Below are 19,013 nucleotides of genomic sequence, written 5' to 3' on the forward strand. Positions count from 1 at the left end.
AGTGTATTGGGTGCTGTTAAAGGCATTCATCTTTATAAGGGAAGCAGAGCATAAAAGTTTGGAAAGTTTGCAGCCTGACAATGCAATAGAAAAGAAGATCCCATTTTCTGAGGAGAAATTCAAGACAGCTGCATAAATGTGCATAAGAAATGAGAAGCTGAATGTTAATCCCCACAACAATGGGGGAAATGTCTCCAGGGCAAGTTAGAGGCTTCATGGCAGCCCCTCCCATCACAGGCCTGAAGGCCTAGGAGGAAACAGTGGTTTTGTGGGCTGGGCCCAGGGTTCCCTTGCTCTGTGCAGCCTAGGGACTTGGTAACAAATTGTTACACATTTCTGTAGTACAAATTTCACATATGGATTTTTTTAAGAAGTCAAGAATTGGGGTTTCAGAAACACTGCCTAGATTCCACAAGATGTATGGAAATGCCTGGATGCCCAAGCAGAAGTTTGCTGCAAGGGTGGAACCCTCATGGAAAACCTCTGCTAGGGCAGTGCAGAAGGGAAATGTGGGGTCAGAGCCCCCACACGGAGTCCTCACTGAGACACCACCTAGTGGAGCTGTGGGAAGAGGGCCATCATCCTAGAGACCCTAGAATGGTAGATCCACTGTCAGCTTGCACCACGTGTCTGGAAAAGTCACAAACACTCAAAGCCAACCTGTGAAAGCAGCCAGGAGGGAGGCTGTACCCTGTAAAGTCACAGGGGCAAAGATGCCCAAGACCATGGGAACCTACCTCTTTCATCAGCATGACATGGATGTGAGATATGCAGTCAAAGGAAACCATTTTGGACCTTTAAGATTTCACTACCACACTGGATTTTGGACTTGCCTGGGGTCAGTAGCCCCTTTGTTTTGGCCAATTTCTCCCATTTGGAATGACTGTATTTAACTAATGCCTGTACCACCACTGTATCTAGGAAGTAACTAAGTTGCTTTTGATTTTATAGGCTCATAGGTTGAAGGGACTTGCTTTTTTCTCAGATGAGACTTCGGACTGTGGACTTTTGAGTTAATGCTGAAATGAGTTAAGACTTTGGAGGACTGTTGGGAAGGCATGATTGGTTTTGAAATGTGAAGACATGGGATTTGGGACAGTCCACAGGCAGAATGACATGGTCTGGCTCTGTGTCCCCATCCAAATCTCATCTTATAGCTCCCATAATTTCCACATGTGTGGAAGGGACCCGGTGAAAGATAATTGAATCATGGGGGTGGGTCTTTCCCATGCTATTCTCATGACAGTGAATAAGTTATAAGATCTGATAGGTTTTTCAAAACAGGAGTTTCCCTGCACAAGCTCTCTCTCTTTTTGCCTGCTGCTATCCACATAAATGTGACTTGCTCCTTCTTGCCTTCCACCATGATTGTGAGGCCTCCCCAACCATGTGGAACTGTAAGTCCATTAAACCTCTTTCTCTTGTAAATTGTCCAGCCTTGGGTGTGTCTTTATCAGCAGCATAAAAACAGACTAATACACCAAATGACCCATGGTTTCTATGCACACTGAAGTTTGAGGAATAACTATCTTTCCTCTCACAAATTCTATGGCACATAGAAAAGGAACATATTAAGATCATAGCCACATTTCTAAAAAGGTAAGAGAGTTCAAAACCGAATTTTCTCAGTGATAAAATAATAGAACTGAAAAAACAACTGGTGAATTAACTTTCAAAAGAAAAATTATGACATTGCCCTAGTATTATACTATATCATACACATCAAATATATCAGCACACAATAGTAATACATAGTATAAGGGAAATTTCTTTCCTTGTATTATATAAATATTATGCTAATGTAGTTTTTACTTTAATAAAAGTCCTAATAAAAATAGGCTGTTTGGATATACTATAATTCAAATGGAGTAGTTAGCAAACCAGGTAAGGCCAGGCCACATATATTTTGTTGTTATGTTTACCCAGCTTACTTATATCTTTTCTGGATTCAGAGCATCCTGAAAGTAGGTGTTATCTTTTTTCTATTTCCTAGTAGGGGATAGAGTGTAGAGTACACATTCATGAAGTAAATGTTTGTGGAATACATGAATAAATTAATAGCTGGAAATTCAATGTATATGTATTCTAGAAAAACACATACATATATATAAATAAAAATAAACCCAGAAATTTAAAAAATAAATTTAATATTTTACTACAGATAGCTATAAAAGAAAAGAAAAACACAGAGAAATTGAAAATGAATATCTTGAAAATAAATAAGAAATAGTTATCCTGGCTGAACCTCAGTTAGTTAGCAAAGCACCCAGAATTTAAAATATGTTTGTTATAATTCAAGACATATTTTTATAATTGTGCAGAGTTGCTATTTCTAACATGTTAATCAGAAAGAAAAACTGATATCTAGGATGCTGATGAGCTGATGTTTAATATAGTGGTTAATTATTAGTTGGAAAAAATCTAGATAAAGAAATAAAACTCCAAAAAAACTCGAAAGCTGAAAAAAAAAATGTTTACCTGTATTTATCAACTCTTTAAATCCAGAACCAATTATGAGCATCGTGGTACTATTAATAATTGCATGCTGAATATATAAATATAAAATGGCAATTTCAATTTTCATTTCATCAAGACAATGAAGAAAATGAAATTGAATACTAATTAGTGCATGTTTGTCATGCACCTGAAAGATTAGGGGGTTACTGTGCTCATTATAAGTGAGTTTGAGCAAAGTACTCAAAGGTTTCATTTGAAGGACTGAATATAAATAGTAGAATTAGGTGACGAGGGAAATTAACAATGAATGATCAAACACAGAAAATCTGGTATATCATTTGATTTCACAGAATGTCTTATACATGATTTTATCTTACAAAATTGATAAAGTTTTTCCTTCTAAAAAATAACTTAGAAAATATATTATTAAAGAATGCATTAACAAAATATATATATTGAACATAATGCATAAGTAATTACTGAATAACAATGTTGATACTAAGAAGATTACTCAAAACTATATGATCACATAGAAATTAAATAACCTGCTCCTGAATGGCTTTCGGGTAAATAATGAAAGTAAGGCAGAAATCAAGAAGTTATTTGAAACTAATGAGAACAAAACTACAACATACCAGAATCTCTTGGACACAGCTAATGCAGTGTTAAGAGGGAAATTTATAGCACTAAATGCCCACATCAAAAAGTTAGAAAGATCTCCATTTAATAATCTAACATCACAACTAAAAGAACTAGAGAACCAAGAGCAAACCAATCCCAAAGCTAGTAGAACACAAAAAGTAACTAAACTCAGAGATGAACTGAAGACTGAGACATGAAAAGCCATTCAAAAGATCAACAATTGTGAATGGGAGTTCACTCATGATTTGGCTCTCTGTTTGTCTATTATTGGTGTATAGGAAATACCTGGGGGGATATAACTTACAAGGGACTTGAAGGACCCTTTCAAGGTAAACTACAAATCGCTCCTCAAGGACATAACAGAGGACACAAACAAATGGAAAAACATTCCATACTCATGGACAGAAAGAATCAATATTGTAAAAATGGCCATACTGTCCAAAGTAATTCATAGATTCAATGCCATCCCGATCAAGCTACCATTGACTTTCTTCACGGAATTAGGACAAACAACTTTAAATTTCATATGGAACCAAAAAAGAGCCCATATAGCCAAGACAATCCTAAGCAGAAAGAACAAAGCTGGAGGTACCATGCTACCTGACTTCAAACTATACTATGAAGCTACAGTAACCAAAACAGCATGGTACTGGTACCAAAACAGATATATAGACCAATGGAACAGGACAGAGGCCTCAGAAATAATGCCACACATCTACAACTCTCTGATCTTTGACAAACTGACCAAAACAAGCAATGAGGAAAGGATTCCCTATTTAATAAATGGTGTTGAGAAAGCAGGCTAGTCATATGCAGAAAACTGAAACTGGACCCCTTCCTTACACCTTATACAAAAATTAACTCAAGATAGATTAAAGACTTAAACATAAGACCTAAAACCATAAAAATTCTAGAAGAAAATGTAGGCAATACCATTCAGGACATAGGCATGGGCAAAGACTTCATGACTAAAACACCAAAAAGCAAAGGCAACAAAAACCAAAATTGACAAATGGCATCTAATTAAATTAAAGAGGTTCTGCACAGCAAAAGAAACTATCATCAGAGTGAAGAAGTAACCTATAGAATGGGAGAAAAAATTTGCAATCTATCCATGTGACAAAGGGCTAATATCCAGAATCTACAAAGAACTTAAACAAATTTACAAGGAAAAAAAAAATCAAAAAGTGGGTTAAGGAAAAGAACAGACACTTCTCAAAAGAAGACATTTATGCAGCCAAAAATCATATGAAAAGAAAGCTCATCATCACTGGTCATTAGAAAAGTACAAATCAAAACCACAGTGAGATACCATCTCACACCTGTTAGAAAGGCAATAATTAAAAAATCAGGGAACAACAGATGCTGGAGAGGATGTGGAGAAATAGGAATACTTTTATACTGTTGGTGGGAGTGTCAATTAGTTCAACCATTGTAGAAGACAGTGTGGTGATTCCTCAAGGATCTAGAACTAGAAATACCATTTGACCCAGCCATCCCATTACTGGGTATATACCCAGAGGGTTATAAATCATTCTACCATAAAGACACATGTACATGTATGTTTATTGCAGCATTATTCACAACAGCAAAGATTTGGAACCAACCCAAAATGTGGCATATATACATCATGGAATACTATGCAGCCATAAAGAAGGATGAGTTAATGTCCTTTGCAGGGACATAGATGAAGCTGGAAACCATTATTCTCAGCAAACTAACACAGGAACAGAAAACCAAACAGTGCATGTTTGCAGTCATAAGTGGGAGTTGAACAATGAGACCACATGGAGACAGGGAGGGGAACATCACACACTGGGGCCTGTTGAACAGGGCAGCTAGGGGAGGGATAGCATTAGGAGAAATACCTAATATAGATGATGGGTTGATGGGTGCAGCAAACCATCATGGCATGTGTATACATATGTAACAAACGTGTACGTTTTGCACATGTATCCCAGAACTTAAAGTATAATAAATTATAAAAAATCTGATAATATTTCTTAGCAGATACCTGTATTTCTTTGAGAAATTGTGTTTGTTTTTCAATAAATACACCAATTTTGATTTCAATCTGAAAATTCAGCTCAATTTACTCTGATAGTTTGGAAATAGTCCTGTTATGCTATTCCATTTAAATTGTTAAGGATATTCTTATTACTATTAGAAAGTTATAGAACACAAAAACTTAAGGCCTTTTATCTTTCACCCCCCAAAAAAAAATTAGTAGAAACCAACCCATCTCACTTTTAGCTTGAATCAAAAACAAACCTGCAATACTAATAGTTCTATTTTTAACTTGTATAATCCTCTAAGAATTATTAATATTCAATCTGAGTTCAGGACATTGTTGACTGGACACCACAACATATCCTCCAATGGTAATTTAATGAAAGTTACTAGTCCAACCTGTGCTGCAATAAACATACTACATTTTTGTATTTGGGAGCTTAAAAATACTGGTCATAAAGAAATTGTAAGAGCTTTGAATTAGGCTAATTATATATTTTGTGTAAGCTTTCTAGTTCTGGCAACTTGGATAAGATAATTAACCTGTTCGATTCAAGCCGTCTAAATTTATAAAATGATGATAATTATACCTACTATATGAAATTGTTCTGAGAATTAAATTTAAAAATCACCAAAAGAAGATCAACAAATTCATGAGGTGGTTACTGAAAAAATTAATAAAATAGACTACTAGCTAGACTAATAAAGGATGAAAAGGGAGAAGATCCAAATAAACACAATTAGAAATGACAAAAGAGATACTACAAATAACCATCAGCAACTGCTATGAACACTTCTATGCATAAAAACTAGAAAGTCTAGAAGAAACGGATAAATCCCTGGAAATATACACCCTCCCAAAACTGTGACAGGATGAAATTCAAATGAGTAGACAGATAATAATCTCTGAAATTGAATCAGTAATAGATAGCTTCCCAGCCAAAAACAGCCCAGGCCCAGATGGATTCACAGCTAAATTCTACCAGATATACAAAGAAGAACTGGTACCATTTCTACTAACACTATTTCAAACAATTGAGGAAGAGGTACTCCTCCCTAACTCATTCTATGAGGCTAACATTATCCTGATATCAAAACCAGGCAGAGACAAAACAAAAACAGAAAACTTCAGGCCAATATGTTGATGAATATCAATTCAAAATTCTTCAACAAAATACAAGCAAATTGAATCCAACAGCACAACTAAAAGCTTATCCACCACGATCAAGTAGGCTTTATCCCGAGGATGCAAGGTAGGTTCAACATATATAAAATCAATAAAAGCGATTAATCACATAAACAGAACTAAAGACAAAAACCACATGATCATCTCAATAGATGCAGAAAAGACTTTCAATAAAATTTAACACCTCTTCATATTAAAAACTCTCAATAAACTAGGTACAGAAATAACATACCTCAAAATTATGAATCATCTATGATAAACCCACAGCCAACATCACACTAAATGAGCAAAAGATGGAAGTATTCCTCTTGAAAACTGAAACGAGACAAGGATGCCCTTTCTCATCACTCCTATTTAACGTAGTATTGGAAGTCCTCGCCAGGGCAATCAAGCAAGAGAAAAAAGTAAAAGGCATCCAAATAGACAGAGAGGAAGCCAAAGTACCCCTGTTTGCAGAGGACATGATTCCATATCTAGAAAACCCCACAGTCTAGGCCCGAAAGATCCTTAAGCTGATAAAATCCTTCAGCAAAGTCTCAGGGTGAAAAGTCAACATACAAAAATTATTGGCATTCCTGTACACCAACAACGGTCAAGCCAAGTGCCAAATCAGAAATGCAATCCCACCCACAATTGCTAAAAAACAAAAACAGAAAAAACACACCTAGGAATATAGCTTATTAGGGAGGTAAACAATCTCTACAATGGGAACTACAAAACACTGGTCTACGAAATCAGGGATAACACAAACAAATGGAAAAACATTCTATGCTCATGGATAGGAAGAATCAAAATCATTAAAATGGCCATACTGCCCAAAGCAATTTATAGATTTCAATGCTAATCCTATCAAACTCCCAAATGACATTATTCACAGAATTAGAAAATAATACATTAAAATAGCCAAGACAATCCTAAACAACAACAACAAAAATAAAATCCCCACAAAGCTCGAGGTATCACATTACCTGACTTCAAACTATACTATAGGGCTACAGTAACCAAAAGTAGTGTTTTGATACTGATATGAAAACAGATATATATTCCAATGGAACAGAATTAAGAGACCAGAAATAAGGTTGTACACCTACAACCATCTGATCCTCCACAAAGCTGACAAAAACAAGCAATGGGGAAAGGACTCCCTAATCAATAAATGGTGCTGGGATAGTGGTTAGCCACATGCAGAAGATTGAAACTGGACCCTTTCCTTACACCATATACACAAATCAACTCAAGACAGATTAAAGACTGAAATGTAAAACCCAAAGCTATAAAAACCCTGAAAAACAACCCAGGCAATACCACTCTGGACAGAGGAACAGGCAAAGATTTATGACAAAGACACCGAAAACAATTGCAACAAAAGCAAAAAATGACAAATGGGATCTAATTAAACTAAAGAGCTTCTGCACAGAAAAAGGAACTATCAACACGGTGAACAGAATGGAAGAAAACTTTTTCAAACTATGCATCTGACAAAGGTCTAATATCCAGCATCTATAAAAAACTTAACTTTGCAAGAAAAAACAAACAACTTCATTAAACAGTGGGCAAAGTACATAAATGGACAATTTTTAAAAGAAGACATACATGCAGCCAACAATCACAGGAAAAAGAAAAAAAACCCTCAAAATCAGTTATCATTAGAGAAATGCAAATGAAAACCACATTTAGGTACTATCTTACAACAGTCAGATGTTGTAAAAAGTACAATATCTGTATGGCTATTACTAAAAAGTAAAAAAAATAACAGATGCTGGCAAGGTTGAGGAGAAAAGGGAATGGTTATTCACTGTTGGTGGGAGTGTAAATTAGTTCAGTGATTGTGGAAAGCAGTGTGAAGATTCCTCAAAGAACTAAAAACAGAACTAATATTCGACCCAGTCACAGCATAACTGGGTATATACCCAAAGGAATATAAATTGTTCTATGATAAAGGCACATGCACACGTATGTTCACTGCAGCACCATTCACAATAACAAAGACATGGAACCAACCTGAATGCCAATCAATTGTAGACTGGGTAAAGAAAATGTGATACATAGACACCATGGAATACTATGCAGCTTCAAAAGAGTGAGATCATGTCTTTTGCAGGAACATGAATGAAGCTGGAGCAAACTAATTATCCTTAGCAAACTAATGCAGGAACAGGAAACCAAATACCACATGTTTTCCCTTAGCACCACTTATAGTGGGTGCTATATGATGAGAACACATGGACACATAGAATGAAATAACAGATAGTGGGACTTCACCTGAGGGTGAAGGATGGGAGGAGGGAAAGGGCCACGAAATATAACTAATGTATACTAGGCTTAATACCAGAGTGACAAAATAATCTGTACAACAAAACCCCATGACATGAAGTATACCTATATAACAAACCTGCACATGTACCCCTGAATCTAAAATAAAAGTTTCAAAAAAAAAAAAAAGAAAATTGGTAAAGTTTTGTAAAAAATAACATTAAAAATATATTATCAAAGAACACAATTATAAAATGAATACATTGAATATAATTCTTAAATATTTATTGAATAACAATATTTTTTAGTTTTTCACCCATTATATTTGAGATTCTTACTCTAATATAAAACCTTTCATATTTACTTTAACTGTTTTTCTCTGAGTGCATTATCATTTTCAGACCAAAAGCAAATTATCATCATCCCACTGACCTTAAAAGTAAAATAAGTTTTAACTATTGTTCTTAAGAGAATAAATCTAAATTTCTGTCAGTGTTGACCACTATCCTGTTCGATTAAGGTTATTTCTGCCTATATCCACTGGGATAAAGGGAATTTAAACATCATGCAATACTTTGAAAGGAAGAATGATGCATAGTGTTAAGTAGGCAATACTGGGACAAAGTAAAGTGAACAATCGGATATGAAACATTAATAAGGTGTTTCTCAGAGTAAATGTTGCAAAAGCGTGCTATTTATGGTTTATAGAAATATGGCAATCATTGAGGCTCACAAACATAATTTGTCAAACAGAAACCCTGATGTAAACTGGCGATATCATCTCTCAACAGTTCTGAATTTCAGCTATGAATATTAATGTCTAAAGTTTTATCATGACCACAGTCCTACAAATGCATTTCAACTAGAGTGATTAAAAATGTCTCTGGAATGATCATTCATTAGTAAATATGATATAATTATTTTCTATTATTCTATGCATATTTTAAACCTTAATTGATCCTTCACGAGTGCAATCAAAACTGTATAGATGTGCCATTTTCACTATCTGGAGTTCATTTTGCATACGTGTCTATAGACTGAAAAAGTCAAGTATAACTTAAGAAGCAATTTTAACAAATGCATGTAAATATAAATTCATAAAACAAAACAAGAACTTCACGTAACCTTATAGAGCTCTATAGATAAAAGAAATGTTTATGAGACATATAAGAATGCCTAAGAAACATGAACAAAGAAAGAATCTGAAGGAGATTTTGGCCCAGTTTTTCATTTATGGAAGCCTTGCCTCTTAGCCATAAATCATTTTTCCTTTATACCAAATGCCTGTAAACTAGTCCTTGTATAGTTATGTCACATCAGGGATTTCCATGTTTCTTTGACTTAAAATATGTAGTAAACAGATAGAACAGATCAATCACCTAAACTAATCGAAATTCTGCAATATCTCCCTACTACACTGAAATAAGGCTAACACCTTTTAGTATGACACCTGAAGCACAGCAAACTCATACACTACATTTGAACATATCCCTCTAGCAACCTTTACTCAAGTCATGATTTTCTGCATAATATTCCCCAGATTGTCACATAGCACCTTTGATCAGGCTATTCCCTGGATGTTTAGTCTCTATTGAAAGCCATCCTTCTCAGGTCTAGCTCAAAAGCTATCTGCCCCAGGTGTGTTTCTCAAGATAATTAATGGATTCTTCCTCTGACCACAGTATACTGAACTCTTCCTCCCTTTAGTACACATCAACAATTTGTTAGATAGTTACTAATGTGCTTTCCCCAACAGAGATTTACTGTTTCACAGGCACCAGTTTTGATCATCTTTCTGTACTCCTAGTACATAGTTCATCTAAATGCTCAAAAAGCATTGAAATGCACAGAAATATAAGCTGCAGGCCTTGCTACCCACTCTGGGAAATCACTTAATATTTCAGTATATTGTTGTTTTCTCCCTTTTTAAAAAACACCTGGTTGATGAGAATGAATAACACTATGAAATGAAACACCTTCAGCTTGAAAGAAGGTGCATTTGAGGTATTGTTACTATGATTCATGGTATATTTTATACTTGCATTTGTGGACCCACTTCTTAGAGGTAGAAAAAAAAAGATGTAATTTTTATGTTCTTGAAGTATCATAAGTTGCTGCTAAATGTTAACACAGTGGTAACGAACACACAGAATACAGAAAGTCTCCTTCTTTGATATGCACCTTAAAATAGTGGTATTTACACCTGAATATTTTTAACGTTTTTGATCTTTTTAACCAGCTTCTTAATGGAATGTGCATGTTTTTTACTTATCAGAATTGTGAGCTAATTTGAACTCTTCACTAAATTACCCTTTCCTCTGACCATAAGGAAGAGTCACACTGAGTTCTCACTTGTCTGCTTTTTAAAATGACCAGAAGAATCCTTTAAAAATGACTTGTAACATTAACCTTGTCCCATCCCATCTGTTACCTGAATCCACGGCCATCTGTCATTTTCTGCAGCTGTCCACGCATTTATAAGCCCCTTCTTATTAAGACGTGCATAGTAGGGATACCATTTTTGGAGTCCAAAAAGAGCTCGGTGAGTAGAGGAAGCCGTGATTTGCTGGTTTGATATAATTCCACCTTCAATTCCCAATGGGCCTGAGCATTCTGAGAACAAAAACAGGAAAAAGTATGAACATATTCGAAATAATGCATGTACAACATATGTCTTTAGATTTGATAGGATTTTTTTTTTATTTTTTTATTTATTATTATTATTATTTTTTTGAGACGGAGTCTCGCTCTGTCGCCCAGGCTGGAGTGCAGTGGCCGGATCTCAGCTCACTGCAAGCTCCGCCTCCCGGGTTTACGTCATTCTCCTGCCTCAGCCTCCCAAGTAGCTGGGACTACAGGCACCGGCCACCTCGCCTGGCTAGTTTTTTGTATTATTTTTTTTAGTAGAGACGGGGTTTCACCATGTTAGCCAGGATGGTCTCCATCTCCTGACCTCGTGATCCGCCCGTCTCGGCCTCCCAAAGTGCTGGGATTACAGGCTTGAGCCACCGCGCCCGGCCAGGATTTTTTTTTTAATAATTTGAATTTGCACTACCATGCCATTTACTCCTCATCTCCTTTACAGATCTGTTATTGATCTCTACATTAAGGAAACAATTCTTGCTTCTCATGACACTGTCTTCTTTCTTAGCTTTGAAAGTAGTCACTTTAAATAGACACTTCCCTTCTGCATTATGATTCTGGTGTCTGTACTGATAGTTTTTTGTTGTTGATCACGTCAACAAAAGCATAATGCTCTTGAAAGGCTTATCTCATATTTTATTTTCCTGGAGATTAGCATGCCTCAGAAATTATAAGCTCTCAACAAATATCTTTCCATCCATTATTTCTTGGTTATCATAAAGCTGAGTTTTTGTCAGTCATTTTTGTATTGATTTAGCATTTCTCATGTCTATAAACTTTATAACTTAAATTTTTATAGCCACGATCAGTTATGCCTCCACAACAAAAGGGAAATGGGTAAATCTGTTAACATTTTAAAATATTATTATAATACCCCATGATATGTTATAAATTATAAAATATATGTAGACAAATTATTTTTATAAAGAGAGCAGGTAAACTCTTTGACAACATTATACATGACAATGTGTCACTCAGTAAATCAAGATATTAAAATACTTATTAGCACTTTAGTTCCAAATTCACAATTCTACATATTGGGCTTCTGCATGTATATCTTTAAATTTGCAACTGAGAAACTTAAGAAAATTTTCCGATGAAATTTTAAAATACTAAGATTAAAGCACATTATGCTCAAACGATATGTTCTCAGATACCAAATGTGTTTAGTTTTTCAAATTACAAATGGAGGTAAATCCATCTTTAAAAATTACATATATATTTGTATTATATATAAAATTATATACAAATTCTTAATTGCTTTATAAAATTTCAGCAGAAGGTACATTTCTTTTAAATTCAGTTTTGAAAATTCAGAATAAGTAGGGATATGATATAATGAAAATATTTTCTTAATTTCATTAACATTTCATATACTATACTGAATATTTTGCCAACTTAAATTTGTATAATATATACAATAATTGTATTATAAAAATATACTACAATAATTTATCAGAATTTTTGAAAATAAGAAAGAAGTTCATTGCCACTATTAAATATCAGTATATGCACGTCAACTTGATTGGTGATTATGACCAAGTACATTTTAGATTTTAATTATTATCAAAATCCAACGGTTGTCAGTAATTAAATGTTTACACTTAGATTGAGGTTGAAAACATGAAAAAAATTAGCAGACGAATTATAATATTTTTGAAAGTTAGGAAGATATTTCTCATTGTTAACCATGTTTTTAATTGTCATAAACATGCTTCTTTTTCTATTCCATGCTCAGATAGTAAGTAGCTCTGACGGCTTTCAAATTTTTAATTTTTTTTTTTATAAAGAAGATAAAAATGTATGGATGAGTAATTATCTTCATCAGACTGTATTAGTAAAGACAATATCAATACAGTATAAATTGCATCTTTGCCATTGACAAAAAGTTACTTGGTATGATAAATTTAGATAATAAGATCTTTTTTTAACATGTAATTAAGACTGTTTAGCACTTTATGAAGGTACACTATATCTCTTTAGAATCATTAAATTAAGAAGCCATTCATTAGTAGAACTGAAGTCTTAAGAGCTGCAGATAATAATCTGGTTTTCACATTCCCAAAAACATAATGTTAAAAGTTCAGATATTAAATCTTTGGACCCTTATTTTGCTTTCCATTTTAAACTTCAAGATCTTTACAGACTTCATAAACGTACTAAGAAACTTTCATGATGACACTGTGATTTTAATAATGGCAGGAGCCTAGCTTTTTAATAATATTGTCATCAAAGGGGTCTCAAGCATCTTGTCCTTGGTTTGTAAAATGTTTGGATGGAGAAATGAAGCAGGCAGGGAGATCTTTTATTGCAGGCCATTTATTGTAGGCCAGTAAGTAGACTAGCAGAGCTAGAGAGCCAGAATTGATTAATGAGCTGTAGGACAGACTTAAAAATAACTCTGTGCTATTTAGTTGCATACCTCTTAAGACCTTATGCTGAATTAGATATCTTCACAGAATTTGTAACTATTTTAAAACAGAGAGTACATCTCAAATCACAATATCCTATAATTCTACTTCATTGGTTAATCTATCAGCCTCCCTTTAGTAGCTAACATATCAGGAAACCCATTGGCTCTGAACTGTTGTATTATCATATAAGTCAAATACCAATGAGTGATTTTGAAAATATATATGCGCAACTCACTCTGCCATAAGGCTCCCAGTCTTTGCTATGCCCTTTAGTCCTGCATATTAATTCTTTCAAAAAAAACCATAATTCAGGCTGGGCACAGTGGCTTATGTCTGCAATCTCAGCACTTTGGGAGACTGAGGCAGGCGGATCACCTGAGATCAGGAGTTTGAGACCAGACTGACCAACATGGTGAAACCCTGTCTCTACTGAAAATACAAAAATTACCTGGGCGTGGCGGGATGTGCCTGTAGTCCCAGCTACCCGGGAGGCTGAGGCAGGAGAATCGCTTGAAGCCAGGAGGCGGAGGTTGCAGTGAGCAACCTGCACTGCACTCTGGTCTGGGTAACAGAGTGAGACTTAATCTCAAAAAACAAAACAAAACAAAAAAAGCAAAACAAAAAACCCCCCACAATTCAAATAATATATATTGACATGATATATTTATTTAGGGCTATATCGTATACAAAGTATTTTTGCATGGGCTATCTCATTGCCATGATGTAAAATTTACAAGTATTACCAGTCCTTAATTCTATATTGTTGCTTTAAACAAACAAACAAACAGAAATATTCCCCCAAAACCCAATTTCCAACATTTGCATACCATACTCTGTCACTTACATATATTCAAAAAAGGCCACCAAAGGAAGCGTGACTGTGATGGGGGTTCTTGAGTGAAGTGTGAGTCTGTGAGTTGTCAAGGTACTGCTTTGAGTTTCTGATTCTGCATTTTACTACTTTTTAAAATTGGGGTTATGATGACACTTAATTTATCAGTTGTGAAGAAGATAATAAAAGCTTTGCTTTGGGAACTATAAATTGCTGAAAAAATAATGAGCTTGGTTCTGTAAGGTTATTTGCATGCTTCTCTTTAGAGGACCTCAATTGAGGTAATCCTGGCTTTTTAGCCCCCTTTGAGTAGGAGCGATGTACGTCTCACTGTTATATCCTTAGATGCTCATGGTGGCTTATATACAGGAAAAGCCCAATAAATATGCACTGAACATTGTTATGGGGGGCTTTTTTCCTCCTAAACAGTAAAGTAATAAGCAAATCCAAGCCTTAGATTTATTTCACTCTGCAAAGTTATCACAACAGCAGATTTTCTTCACTAATCATGTGGACCACAATCAAATGGATGTCATCACAATAAAAGGTTCAAAATCCAATTTCCTTTTGCCTGTGCTATCCACTTCCCCAATGTTCTATTAAATCCAACAGTTATAAAAACCAGTGAAGGAATTACAATTCAGAATGCAAATGATTATACACCTAAGATTAAGTGACCTGAAACAATTAATAACAGGATACTTAGAAAGATAATATGAAAATATACATTGCTTTTACTATCAACAAATGAGAGAAGATATATGAAATGATATTTGATGAAATAATTAATGTCAGATGAGAACTCTGAAGTTTGAAAATTGTACCTATATGTGTTTTCTCATATAATCTTTGAAATAATACTTCAAGAAAAAAATGTTATCAGGCCTATTTAATGAATTAGAAAAATTGTGAGGAGGGAAGTTAAGCTTGCAAAAGATGACTCTAATTTAATGTGGAGAGTTCAGTAATTCTCCAAAATTTGACTCAGATCTTTTCCTTCTGCTATATTATGTGAGGCATCCGTACTTCCACATCCTAGGGGAGGCAACAGGAACATTAACATGGAATGAACATACAAGATATCACTAGTAACATTCAGGATGTAACAGAGCTTTCACAAGTTGGGATCCACTATAACAGTACATGACAATGTATGGCACTGATATGGTATGTCTCTGTGTCCCCAACTAACTTTCATGTTGAACTGTAATCCATAGTCTTGGGGGAGGGAACTGGTGGGAGGTGAGTGGATCATGGGGACGGGCTTCCTCTTTGATGTTCTCATAATGGTGAGTTCTCACGAGATCTGGTGGTTTAAAAGTGTGTGGCACATCTCTTTTCACACTTTCTCCTGCTGCCATGGGAAGACATGCTTGCTTCCCCTTTGCCCTTCCCCCATGATTGTAAGTTTCCTGAGGCCTCCCAGCCATGCTTCCTATACAGCTTGCAGAATGGTGAGTCAGTTAAACTATTTTCTTCCTAAATGACCCAGTCTCAGGTAGTTCTTTATAACAATGTGTGAATGAACCAATACAGGCATTCAGTCACAGAATTAAATACCTAGAGTTTATAGTGGTGTGTGTCTCCTACAAATAAAATACAATAAATACAAATAAAATGCTACCATATTACCTGCCATTTGTATTGTTTATTTACCTTTCATATTTATTTTTAGAAGTAATTCCCTCCACAAATATTTATTAAATGTTCACTAAAATTGAAGCTTGCTGCTAGATACTGTGAGGAATATAATCTTTACATACAAAGGGGTTCTCTATCTTGTAGGAAAACAGAGGGGCACTCATAAACACGTGGATGAGTTGTGGACCAGGGAAGTACTGGACGTGGTTTGAGCACAGAAGTAGATTTTCACATCTCAATCTAAAATTAGCCTGATACCATCACCGGCCTATATTCCGCTTATCTAATATGGATAGGCTAATTCCATTCTTATTAATTTACTGACCTCTAGGTATATGCTCATCCATCCATTACTCCATCTGTTCATTTAATTCAGTTTTGAAAATATGTGTTTTTTCAAGCCCTTCTACATATTAGACACTTTTCTAGGTAGTGGTGACAAAGGGATAAATAAGGCAGAAAAGGTCTCTGCTCTTAAAAGATTCATACTCTAGTGGAGAGACAAATAATAAACAAACACTTAAACAAGAAAATACCATGAAGCGGTATATGCTATGAAGGAAAAAAAGAAGGGTGAATCAAGTGTGGGTGTCAGGTGATCAGAGATGGTCTTTCTGAGAGGCTACACCAAGTCTGATCTCCAAACAGGAAGAAGGAGCTGGCTATGTTTACAGTACTGGTTTCCTGAAGGGGCTTCAGTGTAATGGGGAGACACATAGAAATAAGAACACTTTTATATAATATGGCAGATGTTGTGATGGTGAATGCAGAAGATTCAGTGGGAGAAGAAAAAAAGGAATAATAACCTAGCATGGGACTCTGGAAATGATTCCTGGAAAAGAATAGGAGCTTGCATAGTGGAGAGAGGAGACAGGATAGATACAGGCAGGGAACAGGCTGCTCTGATGAGGGAATTAGAGGCAGTTCAGTATCACAAGATCAAGATGGGTTGGTGGGGGAATGGTTAAGAGATGAAGTGCAGAAGTAGAAAAATACTAGATTATTTTGCGGAAGACTGTGATGATAGAATTTGGTTCTGTTAGTGATGGGGAGATTTTGAAGGACTCTATGACCACATTTTCATTTAATTTAGATCATTCCCACTGTGCCATAAACAGTAGATTTAAGAGGGGACAAAACTATGTCCAAAGAGTGAGCTACTACAGTTGTCCATGTGAAAAATAATGCAGACCTGAAAGAGGTGTGGAGAAGAGGAAGAGTTTAGAAATATTTAAGAGGTAAGCAGAACTAGTAATGATTAGATGCAAGGTAGAGGAGAGAAATGGAGTGTCTGAGTTTCAAAGGCTCCAGAGAGCAAACATAGGTGTTTCCTTTCATTGAGATTGGCCATGTTTCACAAATAACACCACTGGACCAAATTCCTCTCTTAAATTTTATCAAAAATAATTCTTGCTGTTGGATTGAACGTGGGAGGATCTGCTTGTCTTGCCTTCCTTCTCTCGCTATACTGATTTTGGTGGGCTACTCTCAACATCTCTCATATCAACCAGGCTGCAGGGACAGGATTGAGATGTGAAAATCTGCTTCTATGCTCAAACCATGTCCAGTACTTCCCTGGTCCACAACTCATCCACATGTTTATGAGTGCCCATCTGTTTTCCCACAAGATAGAGAACCCGTTTGTAGGTGAAGATTATATTCCTCACAGTATCTAGCAGCAAGCTTCAATTTTAGTGAACATTTAATAAATATTTGTGGAGGGAATTACTTCTAAAAAATAAATATGAAAGGTAAATAAACAATACAAATGGCAGGTAATATGGTAGCATTTTATTTGTACACTTCATTTTTAATTAAAAATCATTTACACTTACACACTCTCAAAGGTACACAGATATAGAGGCCTTCTTTAGCGATTGTTTATATGCTGAGTAAAGAAGAGCACTTATTTATTACTTTAAAAAAATGTAACTGGTAGTGGTCTGAGTCTCTTCTCTTTCAAATCGGTGCCACACAGCATTACCAGGTATTTCTGAAATTCCCCATTGTTACCTCTAGAGAGGGCATAGTGGCAATTCGATCAATGCTGAATACAAAAATAGAATATGGTAGTAGAATATGGTAGTCTGCATTTCCTGTCTGGAAGATCTGTGTTTATGCATCCTTGGTATTGTGCTTGCTTTTGTCAGGTACAACAATAATCCTAAATTAATGAGTCCATTCAACATTGGCTACCAGAGGATTTCAGGCATCTTTTACGTAGTCATTTAAAATAACTACATTGCCTGAATTGTCTGAGTAGACTGGAAATGCCTTCTGACCTGACACCCTGCTGTTCAGACTAATACTGAGCAAGTGAGTCACCTGGCAGGTTTTGCAGGAGCAGCTGGGCTAGCTGGGGCCAAACTTCAAGTGCCTCCCCAGAGCTACTTTTCTGCTTTGGCCAAGTGGGATGTGAATAAAATAGCTTCAAAGTGGAGTCCTTCTCACTCTGCAAACTCATTCTCTGGAGTGCGGCAAAGAATGGCTTCTGCATTTTATTGATCTTGCAGCTGACAAGTAAGCAGTGCCTCAAAATGTCTCACATCTTGTTCCTGAGTGTGCTGATTAAGCCTTTCAAATAAGTGAGATGCACAGCTGAATCCGTAACAGGAATGTACTGCTTTCATTTGTTCTATCTCAATATCCAGACATCTTCAGAATGAAAGGATTTCAAATTAAAGCCATGTAAGAAACAAATCTCCTTTAAACATCTCCAGTCCTCCCTTTCTCCAAGCATCTCATCTTATACGAGTGAGTCCTCTGCTGTGCTTAGTATAGTGTGATATTTGTGCTGAATGCAAGGACTGGTGAATGGATTAGTGATGACCTCCAGTACTGCAGAAATTAATGCTGATTCAAATATAAGCTTTCCTCTGTGCCACTTGGACCACAGCCTTTCTTTTATTCCTAGCATTTGTTTTATTTTAGAGTT

The 19,013-nt window shown here is 35.6% G+C and overlaps 1 protein-coding gene across 2 annotated transcripts in view; it reads right to left on the minus strand.

The window, feature by feature from the left end:
• Window positions 1-19,013, minus strand: part of EDIL3 (EGF like repeats and discoidin domains 3) — a 465,541-nt gene that overhangs the window by 158,524 nt on the left and 288,004 nt on the right. For both annotated transcript variants that reach the window (XM_005557328.4, XM_005557327.4), the window contains one exon: window positions 10,980-11,161. In XM_005557328.4, the coding sequence (XP_005557385.1) occupies window positions 10,980-11,161 (182 nt within the window). The remainder of the gene's footprint in view (window positions 1-10,979; window positions 11,162-19,013) is intronic.

This window comes from Macaca fascicularis, chromosome 6 (assembly GCF_037993035.2).
Source record: "Macaca fascicularis isolate 582-1 chromosome 6, T2T-MFA8v1.1".
Taxonomy (NCBI): Eukaryota; Metazoa; Chordata; class Mammalia; order Primates; family Cercopithecidae; genus Macaca; species Macaca fascicularis.